Raw genomic sequence first — 16980 nt, forward strand, 5'->3', positions numbered from 1 at the left:
CTCTGTCTTTCTTGGATGTATTCTGTATAACTTCAGCTATCCGTACCTTAATATTTATCCGATTCTTTCATTTGGATATTGGGTTTCCCAACACATTTTGCTCCTCAAATTAATATTTTTCAGATCCTCAAAAGAAAGATTCAGAGACCAAGACTTAGCATCACGTGACAGAGACAGGAATTCAAGAGACAGATCACCTCGTGACAGAGATCGAAAAGATAAGAAGCGGTCCTATGAGAGCGCTAATGGCAGATCAGAAGACAGGAGGAGCTCTGAAGAGCGCGAAGCAGGGGAGATATAATTAGCTGTGTACACATCCTCAGTCCTTAAGCTTCCTACGGAGTTACATACTATTGTTTAGTTTACAGCTGTTGGGGGTAACAGTGAGCAGTTCCAGACTCCGATCCAAATAGGCTAGATGCGCAGTATCTAACTTGATCTGAACTGAACTTGTTTCCCCGATGAAGCCTAAAACTACATCCATAGTTTCTGGTGAACCTGTAATGCGATTCTGAAAGTACAGTTTTATATAATAAGATGCTGATATCTTTATTCTTTCTAGTAGGAGTGATAGTGAACGAATTGTGTTGCTTGCCTTGGGATTTTTTGAACATTTGTAAAATGCTGTCTTCCTTTCTAGTCCACAAACAACAGCTTTCAGAATTTTTCTTTTTAATTCTTCTTCCTCTGACTTTTGTATCCCCTAATACCTCCACCCTCTAATTATCAGAAAAAGGGGGAGCAGGGAAGCAATATAACTTCTGTTCTAAGGTTCTGTTCCCATTTATTACTAGCTGATTACAGAGCATTTATACTGGAAAGTGTGCTGGAGAAATTTAAATACTGAGAGTTTTTGTTTTGTTTTACGGTGCCTATTTAGAGTTGGAAGTTGAACAGCTGTTGCATTACCTACTTTGCTTTTTTAATTGAAATTTTGAAATCAAACATGTCTTGATTTTTCTGTTCTATTGAATTGCTATGTTCAGGATGTTTTGGAAAGGGGGGTGGGGGCAGGGACTCTTTCATAAGCACTTGTTTTATTTTGTGTGTGTGGAGTATAAAGGCTACAACCTTATTGTAAAAATTAATAAAATGAAACAATCACCACCACCATCATTAAACTGTAACTTGTCTAGTAAATTGTCACTAGAACTATTTGCTGTGGGCATTTCTTCCATTCTGTTTTATCGTTATTAGTGCCTTACCGTGCAAGGCACCAAAGGAAATAAACACATACTTCCAAGATGAGCTGTTGCTCCAACTGGGCCCCGTGGTGACTATTCCAGCTGCTCCAGGGCTGTCTAACAACTGCTATGGAGAAGGACCAGACCTGCAAAAGAAATTGGGTTTTTCTGGTTTATTTTTTTTTTTTCATTCAGCAAACTAAAATAAAAATGTGGTGTAATCAATGTAACGAGAAGAACAATTTCTCCACTGAAGAACTGTGTACCTACCAGTGATTTTAAATAGTAGTTGGGAGGTATCCCTTGTGATTCTAGAAAATCTAGGAACAAAAATACTTCAGCAAAGTTAGTGTCTGTTTAACTAACATCACCTTCTAAGAATTGTCTTTGGACCCCTGAGTGTGACAACTTTAATATGACTGAGGTACGTGGGCCATAGAGGCAAAGAGAAATTAATTCTAAGTTGCAAATTTACATCTAAAAGGGACACTCAGCAAGTTTACTAAGCTGGGTATCATTAACGGAAGGTTTGCTGCCATATTTAGTTCCACACACTCCAGTTTATGCAGAGTTCAGGCTGAGAACCATTGCCTTCAGTGGCCCATTTTCTTTTACTCTTGGTTTCTGAGGAATTGTTTTTTTTTAAACTCCTTTGGATATAGTACCTTGGGGTGTGGAGTAAGACCAAACAGGTTAAGTTGGCAGATAAAAGAAGACTGTGACCAAAAACTCCAAAACACTGGAAAATGTTTTCACATTGTTTAAGTGACGGTTACTACCTTTCTGCCTAATTGCATAAATGCTTATTAGCTGTTAACGCAGTTCTGATTTGTAGGGCAGTGCAGGCTACACGACCATCTGCAGGTCAGCAATAGCCAGTGAAGGACATCATCTGGGGCTGGGTTACCCTGTTAGAGCACGTCAGCTGCCTGGCTCTCTCAAAATCTCATTTTATTTATTTTTTAAAGATTTTATTTATTTGACAGATGGCGATCACAGAGAGGCAGGCAGAGAGAGAGGAGGAAGCAGGCTCCCTGCTGAGCAGAGAGCCTGATGTGGGGCTCGATCCCAGGACCCTGGGACCACGACCTGAGCTGAAGGCAGAGGCTTCAACCCACTGAGCCACCCAGGCACCCCTAAAAATCTCATTTTAAAAATCCTTTTAGAACAATTCTTTTGCTTAGGTACATCTAGTATTTGGACTTCGGGATAAGCAATCTACATTTTTAATCATCATCCTTAAGCCAGGGCAGCTACTCTGAATTAAAGTAACCTTAAAATCTCATCTGTAAGAAGGTGGGAGAGGGGTCAGTACCATGTCTTCCACACTGAGAAGGACTTTGTTGTTTAAGGTTTTGTCAGAAGGAAAGAGTGCACAAGCAGAGGAGAGAGAGAGGGAGAGAAGCAGGCTCCTGCTAAGCAAGGAGCCAGGTATATTCTGAGGATTTTTTTTTTAAAGATTTTATTCATTTATTTGACAGACAGAGGTCACAAGTAGGCAGAGAGGCAGGCACAGAGAGAGAGGGGGGAGGAAGCAGGCTCCCTGCTGAGCAGAGAGCTCGATGTGGGGCTCGATCCCAGGACCCTGAGATCATGACCCGAGCCGAAGGCAGAGGCCTAACCCACTGAGCCACCCAGGTGCCCCCATTCTGAGAAGGATCTTAAGACTGAAGGTGATCCAGGGCATTGTGCAGCTGTCTTCTGCCTCTGTTTCCTAGGCTGATTTTTCTACAGCTCTCCGGACCTTAATCCCGGTATCTTCTGGAGCAAGCATCATGAAGGTGAGGTCACAGTTTAGTTATCTAAAGTGGTATTCCTGGTATGGAGGGGAAGGCGGCCGCAGAGGACCCTGGCTTCCCTCACCCCACAAATGCAACTATCCATTCATCCTTAATCCCCCCAAATCAGCCGCAAGACTGGCAGAACAGACTCGACAAATAAAACCAAAGCATAGAGATGGAGTTTGTGGAGAAATGGGTCCTGGCTGCTGCAGAGAGGAGGGAACCCTGGTTATGGAGAAGGTTGAGAGGGAGTGAGAGAGAAAGAGGAGCACATAGGGGAACACTAAAGGACAAGGTTTCCTCATAACCATTGGTTTGGAAAGTAAGAGGAGCTGAATTTGAGTTTGCAACCAGTGAGACTTAAAGCCAGAAGTTCTAACTGTTGGCAGGCTGGGCTCCTGCAGAGTCCAGTCTGGAGGCATGCAGCTGCTGTTGGAAAGAAGGCAGGCAAACAACCTGGGGACAAATAAACCGCAGTCTAAGGAGTGCTAGCGGAAACCGGGGTGGGGGGTTTATTTTATCTTCTCCAAGTGTGACCAAAGGCAGTATTCGCTGTAGATACCTCTCCAAGAACAAAGAGGCTGGCCCTGCCCTTGCCTGCCCTTGTCCTCCCAGGTCCCTCGGCATGAACACAGAGCCACCTGCAGGAACTGGTTGCCTAACTTGCTTACAGTAAGCCCCATACCTCTGTGCCTCAGTAGACCTGCCCTTCTTAGTCAAGCCTGCTTTAGTCCCAAGTGTGGCAAGCCCCCTCATCCAGAAGACCAGCACAACCCCCCTGTCCATACCACATCTCCCAACCAGAGCCTCATTGAAAGTTTCATCTCGAGCATATCAAAGGCCACCCAACTAAAATTTGCCAGCTCAAACATTCTGGCCAGGCACCAAACACTGCCCATGGCAGGGAAGGAGAGGTTCTGCAGATGAAGGGCTGGAAGGATAGAGGAGCTAAAATACAACAGCAGAAAACATACAGCACACAGGGAGACACCCCGTGAAGGACCAGGACCGGGGCACTATAGGACTCCTTCAGACCATTTCTTCGGGAAGCAGGAGACCTAGTTGGCTAACCCACAGGAGCAGGCAGAGACTTACACAACATGAGAAGGCAGGTGAATTTAACCCAAATGAAAGAACAAGATAAGGCCACGACCAGAGATCTAAGTGAAATGGAAGTAACATGCCCGATGGAGAATTTAAAGCAATGATCATAAGGATACTCATGGGGCTTGAGAAAAGAATGGAAGACATCAGTGAGACCCTTACCATGGAGATACGAGTTTAAAAAAAAGTGCAATAAAGGAGATTAGAATTAGAAGCATGAATGATGCAATGAACAGCAGGCTGGAAGAAGAGCAACAAATTAATGACTTCAAGTACAGTAAAGAAGCTGAACAAAAGGAAAAAAGAATTATACAAAATGAGAATAGATTTAGGGAACTCATCGACTCCATCAATGTAATAACATTCATAGGAGTCCCGGAATAAGAAAGAAAAATGGGGATAAAATTTACTTGAAGCAGTAGCTGAAAACTTTCCTGCTCTGGGGAAGGAAACAGACATCCAGGTGCAGGAGACAGAACAGCCAAACAAAACAAAACAAAACAACAATACCCCACAAAAAGCAGGCCAACACCAAGACAAATTTACAAAATACAGTCATAAGAACATCTTAAAAGCACTTACACAATATAAGACCGTTACTTATTAGGGAAAACCTATAAGGCTATCAGCAGATTTTTCATCAGAACCCTTGCAAATCAGAAGGGACTGTGGCATGATCTATTCAAAGTGCTGAGGGAAAAATCTGCAGCCATCAATACTCTACCCAGCAAAGCTAACATTCAAAGTAAGAGAAAAGCGTTTCCCAGACAAAAATTAAGATTTGTGACCACTCAATCATCCCTGCAAGAAATATTAAAGGAGAAATAGGAGACAAAAGGTGACAGTATGGAGGTAGGAAGCAAATGCAGTAAAAATGACTATTTTTTAAAAATCCTTCAAGGAACTCACAAAAGATGCAAAATATGACAATATATACCTAAAATGTGGGGAGGATAGGAGTCAAGAGTGGGTTCAGACTTAAGCAACCATCAACTTAATACAGACGGCTATATGTAGAAGTTATATGCAAACCTAATGGTATCCACAAATCAAAATAGAAATATGCAAAGAATAATGAGAAATTCAAATTGCTCAAGAAAACCAGCAAACCAAATGACAGATAAAGGGCTAGTATCCAAAATCTATAAAGAACTTAACCAAACTCAACACCCAAAGAACAAGTAATCCGATCAAGAAATGGTCAGAAGACATGAATAGACATTTCTGCAAAGAAGACATCCAAATGGCCAATAGACTCATGAGAAAGTGCTCTTCCTCACTCGGCATCAAGGAAATACAAATCAAAACCACAGTGACATTCCACCTTATGCCAGTCAGAATAGCTAAAATTAACCAGTCAGGAAACAACAGGTGTTGGAGAGGATGTGGAGAAAGGGGAACCCTCCTATACTGTTGGTGGGAATGGAAGCTGGTGTAGCCACTCTGGAAAACAGCATGGAGGTTCCTCAAAAAGTTGAATAGAGCTACCCTATGGCCCAGCAATTGCACTACAGTATTTATCCCAAAAGTAAAAATGTAATGATCCAAAGGAGTGCCTTCACTCCCAATGTTTATAGCAGCAATGTCCACAATAGCGAAACTGTGGAAAGAGCCCAGATGTCCATCAACAGATGAATGGATAAAAAAGAGGTGGGGTGTGTGTGTGTGTTTGTGTATACACACAAAATGGAATATTATGTAGCCATCAAAAATGAAATCCTACCATTTCCAGTGAGGTGGATGGAACTAGAGGGTATTATGCTAAGTGAAATAAGTCAGAGAAAGACAATTATCATATGATCTCACTGATACGTGGGATTTGAGAAGGCAGAGGATCATAGGGGAAGAGAGGAAAAAGTGAAACAAGAAGATAGACCATAAGAGACTCTGAACTCTGGAAATAAACAGTTGTTGGAGTGGGGGGGGGGTGGGAGGAATGGGGTGGCTGGGTGATTGACACTGGGGAGAGCATGTGTTGTGGTGAGCACTGTGTATTGTTTACAACTGATGAATCACAGACCTATACCCTTGAAACAAATACATATGTAAAAAAAAAAAGAAAACCAGCAAACCATGAAAGAAAGAGGATCAGAGAAAGGCCCCCACAAACCACCACAAGACAGTAAAATGAAAAGAAATGGTTGTCAATAATTACTTTGAATGTAAATGGACTAAATGCTCTAATCAGAAGACATAGGGTGACAGAGTAGATTAAAAAACAACAAAAAAGCAAGACCCATCTACATATTCCTTATGAGAGACTCAAAAAAATTTTAAGATTTTACTTTGAAATAATCTCTACATCCAACATTGGGGTTGCACTTATTACCCCTAGATTGAGTCCCATGCTCCACCGAGACAGTCAGGTGCCTCAAAAGACTCAGAACTAAGGACACTTGCAGATTGAAAGTGAGGGGATGGAGAAACATTCAAGAAGATGTCATCTGAACAGAAAATCAAGGAAACACTGGCTTTGAATGACACACTGGGCCAGAAGGACTTAACAGATATATGCAGAACATTCCATCCTACACCAGAATACACATTACTTTTAAGTGTACATGCAACATTCTTTAGAACAGATCACCTATTAGCCCACCAAACAAACCTCAACAAATACAAGAAGCTCCAACTCCCACCATGCACCTTTGCTGACCACAACATTATGAAACAGGAAGTCAACCACAAGAAAAAAGTCTGAAAAGATCACGAACACATGAAGGTTACCTAGCATGCTACTAAACAATGAAGGGGGAGAGAGGAAGGACAATGAATGGGTCAACCAGGAAATAAGAGTACATGGAAACCAATGAAAATGAAAACCACAGTCCAAAACATTTGGGATGCAGCAAAGTGGCCCTAAGAGAAAAGTATACAGCAATACGGGCCTACCTGAAGAAGCAAGAAAAATCTCAACCTAATGTTACACCTAAAGGAGCTAACAAACAAAAAAACAAACGAAACCAAAAAACAGAAGAAAGCAAATAATAGAGATTAGAGCAGAAATAAAGGATATAGAAACTAAAAAAATCCCAGTAGGACAGATCAGTGAAATGAGGACTTGGTTCTTCTAGAAGAACAACAGAATTGTAAACCTCTAGCTGGACTTAAAAAGACAAAGGGCCCAAATAAAATCACGAAAGAGAGGAGAAATACCAATACCACAGAAATACAATCATAAGAGAATACAGTGAAAAACTGCACGCCAACAAATGGGACAATCTAAAAGAAATGGGTAAGTTTCTAGAAACATCAACTGCCAAAATGGAAATGAAAAAAATAGAAAACTTACAGAAAACAGACTAATAACCAGCAAAGAAACTGAATCAGTGATCAATTCCCAACAGACATAAGTCCAGGGCCGATGGCTTCATAGGCAAATTCTACCCAACACTTTAAAGAAGATTTAATACCTATTCTCAAACTCTTTGTAAAAATAGAAAAGGAATAACTTCTACATTCATTCTATAAGGCCAGCATTACCCTGATAACAAAACCAACACTTTAAAAAAAAGAGAAAACTACAGGCTGATATCCTTAATGAACATATATACAAAAGTCCTCAATACTAGCAAACCAGATACAACAACGTAGTTTTAAAAGTGACCACAATCAAGTGGGATTTATTCCTGGTTTGTAAGTGTGATTCAATATTCACAAATCAATCAACATAATATGCCGCATCAGTAAGTTAAAGAACCATATGATTATTTCGATTGGTGCAGAAAAAGCATTTGACAAAGTACAAACATCCATTCATGATAACAACCCTAAACAGAGTAGCTTTATAAAATCCATATATGAAAAATCCACAGCTAATACCATTCTTTTTTTTTTTTTAAGATTTTATTTATTTATTTGACAGAGAGAAAGATTACAAGCCGGCAGAGAGGCACACAGAGAGAGGGGGAAGCAGGCTCCCTGCGGAGCAGAGAGCCCGATGCGGGACTCGATCCCAGGACCCTGAGATCATGACCTGAACCGAAGGCAGAGGCTTAACCCACTGAGCCACCCAGGCGCCCCCACAGCTAATACCATTCTAAATACGGAAAAATTGACAGCTTTTTCTCCTGGGTCAGGAATAAGACAGGGATATCTACACCCACCACGTTATTCCACAGAGTACTGGAAGTCCTAGGCACAGCAGTCAGATAACAATAAGAAGTAAAAGGCATCCACATTGGTAAGGAAGAAGTCAAACGTTCACTTTTTGCAGATGACCTGATCCACTATGCAGAAACCCGAAAGACTCCTCTGAAAAAGTGCTAGGAATGACAAATGAATTCAGTAAAGTTGCAGGACACAACAATCAGCATACAGAAATCTGTTGCATTTCTGTACACTAACAAAGAAGCAGAAAGAGAAGGAATTAATCCCATTTACAGTTGCACCAAAAATAGTAAGATAACTAGGAATAAACCTAACCAAAGAGGTAAAAGACCTTTACTCTGAAAACTCTAAAATACTGATGAGACAAAGTGAGGCTAACACTAAGAAATGGAAGGACAGCCTGTGCTTACAGGTTGGAACAAATTTTGTTAAAATGTCGATACTGCCGAAAGCATTCAACACATTTAATACAATCCCTGTCAATCAGCATTTTTCATGAAGCTCAAACAATGCTAAAATTTGTATGGAACCACAGAAAAATAGCCAGAGCAATTGTGAGAAGAACAAAGCTGGAGGCATCACAATTCTGGACCTTGAGGTTTTTTAAATTTTTATTTTTATTTATTATTTTTTAAAGATTTTATTTATTTATTTGACAAGCAGAGATCATAAGTAGACAGAGAGGCAGGCAGAGAGAGAGGAGGAATTGGGCTCCCTGCTGAGCAGAGAGCCCGATGCGGAACTCGATCCCAGGACCCTGAGAACATGACCTGAGCTGGAGGCAGTGGCTTAACCCACTGAGCCACCCAGGCGCCCAAGTTGTGTTTTATTTTTAAAGATTTTATTTATTTGAGAGAGAGCAAAAGTGGCAGAGATCACAAAGGGAGAGGGAGAAGCAGGCTCTTCACTGAGCAGGGAGCCCGATGCGGGGCTTTATCCCAGGACCCCGGGATCATGACCTGCGTTGAGGGCAGATGCTTAACTGACTGAGCCACCCAGGCGCCCCTGGGCTTTGAGTTGTTTTAGAAAGCTGTAGTGGGGCGCCTGGGTGGCTCAGTGGGTGAAAGCCTCTGCCTTCAGCTCAGGTCATGATCCCAGGGTCCTGAGATCGAGCCCCACATCAGGCTCTCTGCTCCGCAGGGAGCCTGCTTCCTCCTCTCTCTCTCTGCCTGCCTCTTTGCCTACTTGTGATCTCTGTCTGTCAAATAAATAAATAAAATCTTTAGAAAGCTGTAGTGATCAGAACAGTATGGTGCTGGCAAAAAAAAAAACAGACACATAGATCAATGGAACATAATAGAAAGCCCAGAAATAAACCCACAATCATCTGGTCAGTTAAGCTTCAACAAAGGAGGTAAGAATATTGAGCGGGGAAAAAAGACGAGTCTCTTCAACAAATGATGTTGGGAAACCTGGACCGGCAAGATGCAAAAGATGAAACTGGACCACTTTCTTAACATCGTACACAAAAACTCAAAATGGGTTAAAGACCTAAATGTGAGACCTGAGACCATAAAAAGCCTAGAAGAGAGCACAGGCAGTAATCGCTCTGACACTGGCCATAGATAGCAGTGTTTTTCCAAGTAGGTCTCCTGAGGCAAAGAAAACCAAAAGCAGAAATAAACTACCGAGACTACATCAAAATTGAAAGCTTCTGCACAGCTGAGGAAACAGAACTAAAAGACAACCTACTGAATGCGAGAGGATATGTGCAAATGACCTATCCGATGAGGGGCTAGTATCCAAAATTAATAAATAACTTATTTAACACCCCCAAAATAAATAATCCAATTTAAAAATGGGCAGAGAGGGGCCCCTGGGTGGCTCAGTGAGTTAAAGCCCCTGCCTTCAGCTTAGGTCATGATCTCAGGGTCCTGGGATCAAGCCCCGCAGCAGGCTCTCTGCTCAGCGGGGAGCCTGCTTCCCCCCCCCCCTGCCTGCCTCTCTGCCTACTTGTGATCTCTGTCAAATAAATAAATAAAAATCTTAAAAAAAAAAAGAAAGAAAAAGAAAAAAAAGCACTATCGTCGGATCCAGTGATCTCACTACAGGGGATTTTCCCAAAGAATACAAGAACAGTAATTCAGATGGATACATGCACCCAGTGCTTATAGGAGCATTATTTACCATGGCCCAATTACAGAAAAAGTCCAAATGTCTACTAATCGATGAATGGATAAACAAGATGTGGTACAATGGAATATTAGCCATAAAAAAATGGAATCTCACCACGCACAACAGCATGGATGGATCCAGAGCGCAATGCCAAGTGACTTATGTTAGTCCCAGACAAGTACCATGTAACCGCACTCGTACAGAATTTCAGAAACAAAACAAGCAAAGGGAAAAGGCGGGGAGGCAAACCAAGAAGCAGACTCTTAGCTGTAGAGAACAAACTAATGGTTATCGGAAGGGAGTCAGTGGGTGTGCGGATGGGGTTAAGCAGTGCACTTGTGAGGAGCACCAGCGGATGCCTGGGAGGGATTACGAAATCACTATTATTCCATGTGTATGGAAACTAATATTATACTATGTTAACTGGAATTTTAAGATTGATTTATTTTAGAGAGCAAGCAGGGAGGGAGAGGCGGATGGAGAGGGAGACTCTTAAGCAGACTCCATGTGGAGCCTGACAGAGCACTTGACCTCATGACCCCGAGATCACCACCGGAGCAGAAACCCAGAGTCGGATGCCTAACTGCACCACCCAGGCACCCCTGGAATTTATTTATTTATTTTACGGATTAATTTGTTTTAGAGACAGCGCAAGCAATGGGGAGGGGGAGAGAAAATCTCCAGCAGACTCCACGCTAAGCCCAGAACCCGATATGAGGCTCGATCTCACAACCCTGAGATCATGTCCTGAGCCAAAACCCAGAGTCAGACACTCAAACTGACTGAGCCACCCAGGCACCCCATGTTAACTGGATTTAAAAACAAAACAGTGTTACTGCCTGTGCACCAGCAGATAGTGCAAGATGGAAGGCCAAAGATGGTGTCAGTATTGTCAGCGCTCCTACGCGCCAGCCCCAATATCTTTATGGCCCGTGTAACATCCGTGTGCCATTCTTCTATGACCCGAGAGCCAGCTACGGGGAAATGAGTTCCAGACCTAAGCCACAGCAGTAGTCTGAACAGCCACAGGAGATGCCCTGGCCACCTGATGAAGAGGTGCTCTCCTTACCCAACAGTGGGAGGGACTGTGAACTTCAGCATTAAGTGGCGATCCATGACAGGAAGGTGGTTCCTCATGTGACAGGAAGTCGTTTTCTGATGTAAGAGGAAGGAACATCCATGCAAGCCTAGGGACAATAAGACAAATGTCTTACAGGGGTGCCTGGGTGGCTCAGTGGGTTAAGGCCCCTGCCGTCGGCTCAGGTCATGATCCCAGGGTCCTGGGATCGAGCCCCACATCGGGCTCTCTGCTCAGCAGGGAGCCTGCTTCCCCCTCTCTCTCTCTGCCTGCCTCTCTGCCTACTTGTGATCTCTGTCTGTCAAATAAATAAATAAAATCTTAAAAAAAAAAAAAAAAAAGACAAATGTCTTACAGAAAACAGACCTGGCCAATCTTTCTTGAGCAGCAACACAGTAAGTGTTTGGTCCTCATTAGCAAAACCAGCCCTGGCTTTTCAGCATGCTTCATTGTTGAGGGGTAGGGACTCTGACCACTCTCCCCCTGCTGGAAAGGGGCACCCACAGGATTTGACAAGTGAAGCTGCTGCCATCTAATTGCAAACATTCCCTAGTACTAACTTGAAGCCCCAGCCTTCGTGGAGCCATTATTTCAGAACGCTGATGTATAGACTGACCATCTTCTGCATTTCAGAAGTTCAGTCAGTTCCTAGTGGTCTCATTTCTGGAGGCTGTCCTGCCAGTGGGCTTTCAAAATCCAGCCTGTCATGTGCAGCTGGGTAGAAAATTAGCCAGATCTGCAAAGAAACCAGAGGAATTCAGGATCCAGCCTCATTTTATAGGTAATCAATCATTCAGGGATAATCAGAACCAGAATATTTCTCCCATAAAGGCATTTTACTTTATTCCCTCTCTAAACTCTCTGTCAGAGGTACCCAAATTAAGAGTTACTTGTTCGTGAAGCAAATCGTCTTAACAAACTTGGCCCAAGTACCTACGGAAGTTCGGCAAGAACAGTAACTGGCCATACAGGTTCCTTTAAATCCAGTTTGCGAGAGCATCTCCTGAGGAATTTCAGATTGTGCCTGTAACAGCTTAAGAGCCAAGCCACACACCTGCCATCAGACTTGCCTATGAATACCTATAGAATTGGGTTACATTCTTCTCGAGGTCCCAAAAATATCCTGAAATTCCCGAGCCCACCAGGAAGCGACAATCTTACTCATCTGGTAGGGCTCCGGGGCGCCTCTGTAAGCAAGGTGCCAGACCCATTATTTCCACGGGGCTTCGTGGGTTCCATAAAGTCAACCTTAGTTCCTTCATGCTCTCTGGTCATACTTGAGCCTATGCAGGTCTCTCTCAAATAGGACATTCCAGTCAAAGCCTTGGTCATATAACCGACATTTCTAGTGGTGTCCTTTTATAGGGAGAACAGATTCTCATCAAATTTATTCGATTTCCCATTTGGTCATCACAGCGGGCCCCAACCAAACCCTCCTGGATGTTAAGTTCATGTAATTCACAGCTCACACTGGGCATTAAAGACCCCCAGGGCCTGTAGTTGTTTGACTACGATTTTTTTCTTCAAGGAAGCCTCTTGTGGGGGGCGCCTGGCTGTCTCAGTAAAGCATGGGACTCTTGATCTCAGGGTTTTAAGTTCAAGTCTCACATTGGGTGTAGAGATCGCTTAAAAATAAAATCTTTTTTTTTTTTTTTTTTTTAAAGATTTTATTTATTTATTTGTCAGAGAGAGAGAGAGAGAGCGCGCACGAGCGAGAATAGGCAGACAGAGTGGCAGAGGGAGAAGCAGGCTCCCTGCGGGGCAAGGAGCCCGATGTGGGACTCGATCCCAGGACGCTGGGATCATGACCTGAGCCGAAGGCAGCTGCTTAACCAACTGAGCCACCCAGGTGTCCCAAAATAAAATCTTTTTTTATCTGTTTATTTATTTTTAAAGATTTTATTTATTTGACAGAGATTACAAGTAGGCAGAGAAGCAGGCAGAGAGAGAGGGGGAAGCAGGCTCCCTGCCGAGCAGAGAGCCCGATGCGGGGCTCGATCCCAGGACCCTGAGATCATGACTTGAGCCGAAGGCTTAACCCATGAGCCACCCAGGCACCCCTTAAAAATAAAATCTTAGAAAAAAAAAAAGAAAAGAAAGCCTCTTGTTGGTTAGCAACCCAATCCAATTGGCTTCCCTTCTTAATGAAGGCATACAAAGATTTAAGATTTATTATTTTTAAGAATAAAAATTTTTTTATTTTATTGAGCTCATGAGTCGCATGCTCTACCAACTAAGCCAGCCAGGTCCCCCTTAAAGGCCTTAATAACGGCATCAGCTGGGAAATGCAGGGCCCCAGTAACCCAGTAAGCCAACAAGCCTGCAATCCCTTTATTGTTTGAGAGACTGGAAAGGTTTGTATTTTATTAATGACCATCTTGGCCGCACTTTTGCCTTACCCGACCAGATGACGGTCAGGAGCTTGACTGACCGGGCCATCGAATCCTGTCAGTATTTACCTCCCATCCTAGCGACCAAGTATGCAGCTGCTTGGGACGGAGGATAAGTCAGCACAGGTTAACGTCATCCACATCATGATGAAGCCCCACTGCCTTGGCTGTGTGCATTCTTCTTCTCTAGGGAACCAGCAGCTGTGCAGCACAGGTTCCCATTTTGCATGACCCACGAGGCTCGATTTCACTACTCAGCTACAAAACCAGAATTCACCTGTTGTCATTAGAGATTGGTCAGGAATGGGGGACATATGCACAAGAAAGCACGGGGAAGGAAGCCTGCTGATCTTGGAGGTAGAGACTAATTTGTTTGACCTTAATAACTTGTTCCTCCTAACTATCAGTACTCTATTTCTCCCCAAAATTTCGAGGGGTTTCCGTATAGATTAGTGTGTCTTTAGCCGTATTGTCTATTAGAGCATAGTCTGTGTGAGACCAAAAAATAGTTAATTCATCCTGGGGCCTCTGGCCCACACCTATGTGGGCACCAGAGGACAACGCTAGCCTAATCCATACCTCTAGGGATAGAGGGTTAGCAGAGGGACAACTGGCGACACCCCTGGCTTTTTTGAGCCTTCCTTCTAGGGAGTAAACTACTTTCTTAGGCAGTGCCTCCTGTAGGCTTAGCAAGACTGAATTGGGTTGTATTTTCTCTTGGGAGTCCCAGATACTAGATCTTGCCACAATTGTTCACAAGCAACCGTGATGGCACCCCTCTCCGCCATTTTGTCGTGGGCAGGGTCCTTTTGTTTTCACCCTATTTCCTTTGGGGGGGATTCTTTCAGTTTCACTTAAGTCAGTCACCATGAAGCTACTGGGGAAAGGCGCTGATTAACCACAGCAGCCAGGGCAGGCGCCAAAGTCCTGTACTATATATCCCTGGGGCCGACTGCGAGACACCTCCAGGCCACAGGAAAATTCTTCAGCCTCTGAATGCTGGGCGAAAATGGCACCTTGCGTTCCTGCCTCACCTGTCATTGCTTCTTGTAGTTCTTCTGGAGAGCCGGGTTATCTTGATTCTAGTGTTTATCTGGTCAAATTAGCTAAGCGCCTGCAATCCTCACCCAGGCCTGCAGCATGTCATCCGTGTTGCAAGGCTGCTTGAGCAGTGACTCGCATTTTTTTTTTTTTAACGTGGCAAAGCCAGTTAACATACTACCGTCTCCCCCAGTATCCCACAGTCTGACACCCAAGCTGCCACCCCTTCCCAGCCCTTCTGCCTGCCCCCATCTCAGGGAGCGCACCTAACAACTCCTTGGGCCCTTTTAAGGTGTCCCCGAACTCACGCGCTGGTCCGAAATGCTCCAAAGACCTGGCCAAGTCTCCCCACGGGGGGGCGGCCGGCCGGCGGGGGATTCTGAACCAGCAGCCTGCCCTCCCCCAACCCCTGCCGGGCCGCGTGCCCCCCCCCCCAAGACAGCCGGCTCTCCCCCAGCACAGACCCTTTGCTGAAGCCGGTTTTGTCTTCAGTACCCTGCTGACTACCCCCGTTGTTTAAAGGTGGAGGAGGGTCACTAACCCATCCTCCAGCGTCAGAAGACACTGTCAGACCGAATAAACGAAGCAAGCCACCGAGGTTTCCTCAGGCTGACTTACAGGGACAGGAAGGCGTGCAGAGGACCACGCAGCTCGCCGCGCCATACTCCCGCGCCGCGATCCAGACCTTAATCGCCAGCGTTTACGGAGCGAGGAGCGTGCGGGGGAGGTCCCGGGGCAGTGACCTAAATGGAGCCACCTGTGCGCCCGAGGGAGGCTCCCCCCAACCCATCGCCCCGGGAACAAGATGGCGGCCCAAAGATGGCGCCAGTGCTGCCAGCACGCTGACGCCATCTTCCTCCTGTCCAGTTCTCCGCACTGCTGTGTTATCTGGCCCGTGCGGCAGAGGGTGTTAAGTTTAGTCACATTCGCAAAAGCCTTCGGTCCTCTGGGGACATCATGCGCAGTGTTTCCTTCCTCGAGGCCTTTGTTCTGCTGTCATCAGGCATTTCCTCCAAAGCTGAAGCTCGAGGGGAAAAAACCCTCCATTTCTAAGTAGGCTTGTTTTTTTCGAGAAAGACTTTCTCACTCCTCTGATAACCCTAACACTAAGGTTTACTTTTCTTTATCATTTCCAAGTTCTTGTTTTTTCTCTTGAAGTCTCATTTTAAGCGTCTACTTTTATAAACTGTTTAATAACAGCTTCCAGCATTACCCCATTGGGCCTGAGCCAAGTGTGCGCCGCCGTTTCAACGCTTCCCTCAGTCACTGCTAGTTTGTCCTTCCGAGTGACAAATGAGGTAATTTCTCATTCTGTGTGGTGCCTTGTAAAAATGAGGGTTTTGGGTTTTTTTTAAGATTTTATTTATTTATTTGACAGAGAGAGATCACAAGTAGGCAGAGCAGCAGGCGGGTGAGGAGGGGGAAGCAGGCTCCCTGCTGAGCAGAGACCTCGATGGGGGGCTCAATCCCAGGACCCTGAGATCATGACCTGACCTGAAGGCAGAGGCTTAACCTACTGAGCCACCCAGGCACCCCCAAAATGACAGTTTTAAGCAATGGCCCATTTTAATGATGGTAAGTTTTTATAAATGTTGGTGACAGTTTTAACAATAAGAATTCTTTCTAGGATTTTTAGTATTAAAAATCCAAGTAAAGGGGCGTGAGAGGGAGAGTGCCAAGAGAACGGGGTTTTCATGGCAGAGGCCAGGCTGGGGGGAACCAACCAGGCAAGGCCCACCAGCAGCGGGGTGCAGGGGCCTCAGGTGAGGAGGGCCTTGTGGGGTGCTGGCACAGCATGAAGGATGTCAGGTGTTCTGGGTCTACAAGTACATAAGGAGATCAGACCAAACTCCTGGCCAGCATAGCAGGCCTGAAAGCGAGGCACCCAGCCTCGCGGAACAGGGCTCTCCATCAAGGAGCCGGCAGGACGAGGTCACACAGGAGAAGCCAAAGGCTGGCAGCAGCACCAGAGTCTCCTCCAATAGGGCTTTGGAAGAGTGGCTCTCGAGGTCCCCAGTCAGTGCTGTCCTGTAGCTGGAGACTACCGACCACCTGTAACATAACATTTGACTCAAATGGGCTTAAACAGTGGTCTCTGTTGAAAATGTTTATAGTGAATCTAAGCCTAACTCCTGCAGCTTACAGAAAATGAGAGAAATCCAGAATATTTGTCACTC

The 16980-nt window shown here is 44.6% G+C and overlaps 1 protein-coding gene across 7 annotated transcripts in view; it reads left to right on the top strand.

Annotated features, from left to right (window-relative positions):
* LOC308352374 (putative RNA-binding protein Luc7-like 2) overlaps window positions 1-1406 on the top strand; it is a 62399-nt gene extending 60993 nt beyond the window's left edge. For all 7 annotated transcript variants that reach the window (XM_080818614.1, XM_080818616.1, XM_080818612.1 and 4 more), the window contains one exon: window positions 124-1406. In XM_080818614.1, the coding sequence (XP_080674740.1) occupies window positions 124-301 (178 nt within the window). In that variant the 3' untranslated portion in view covers window positions 302-1406. The remainder of the gene's footprint in view (window positions 1-123) is intronic.
* Window positions 1407-16980: the final 15574 nt, after the last annotated feature.

The sequence above is a fragment of the Martes martes genome (genome assembly GCF_963455335.1).
Source record: "Martes martes genome assembly, chromosome: 11".
In the NCBI taxonomy this organism is placed as follows: Eukaryota; Metazoa; Chordata; class Mammalia; order Carnivora; family Mustelidae; genus Martes; species Martes martes.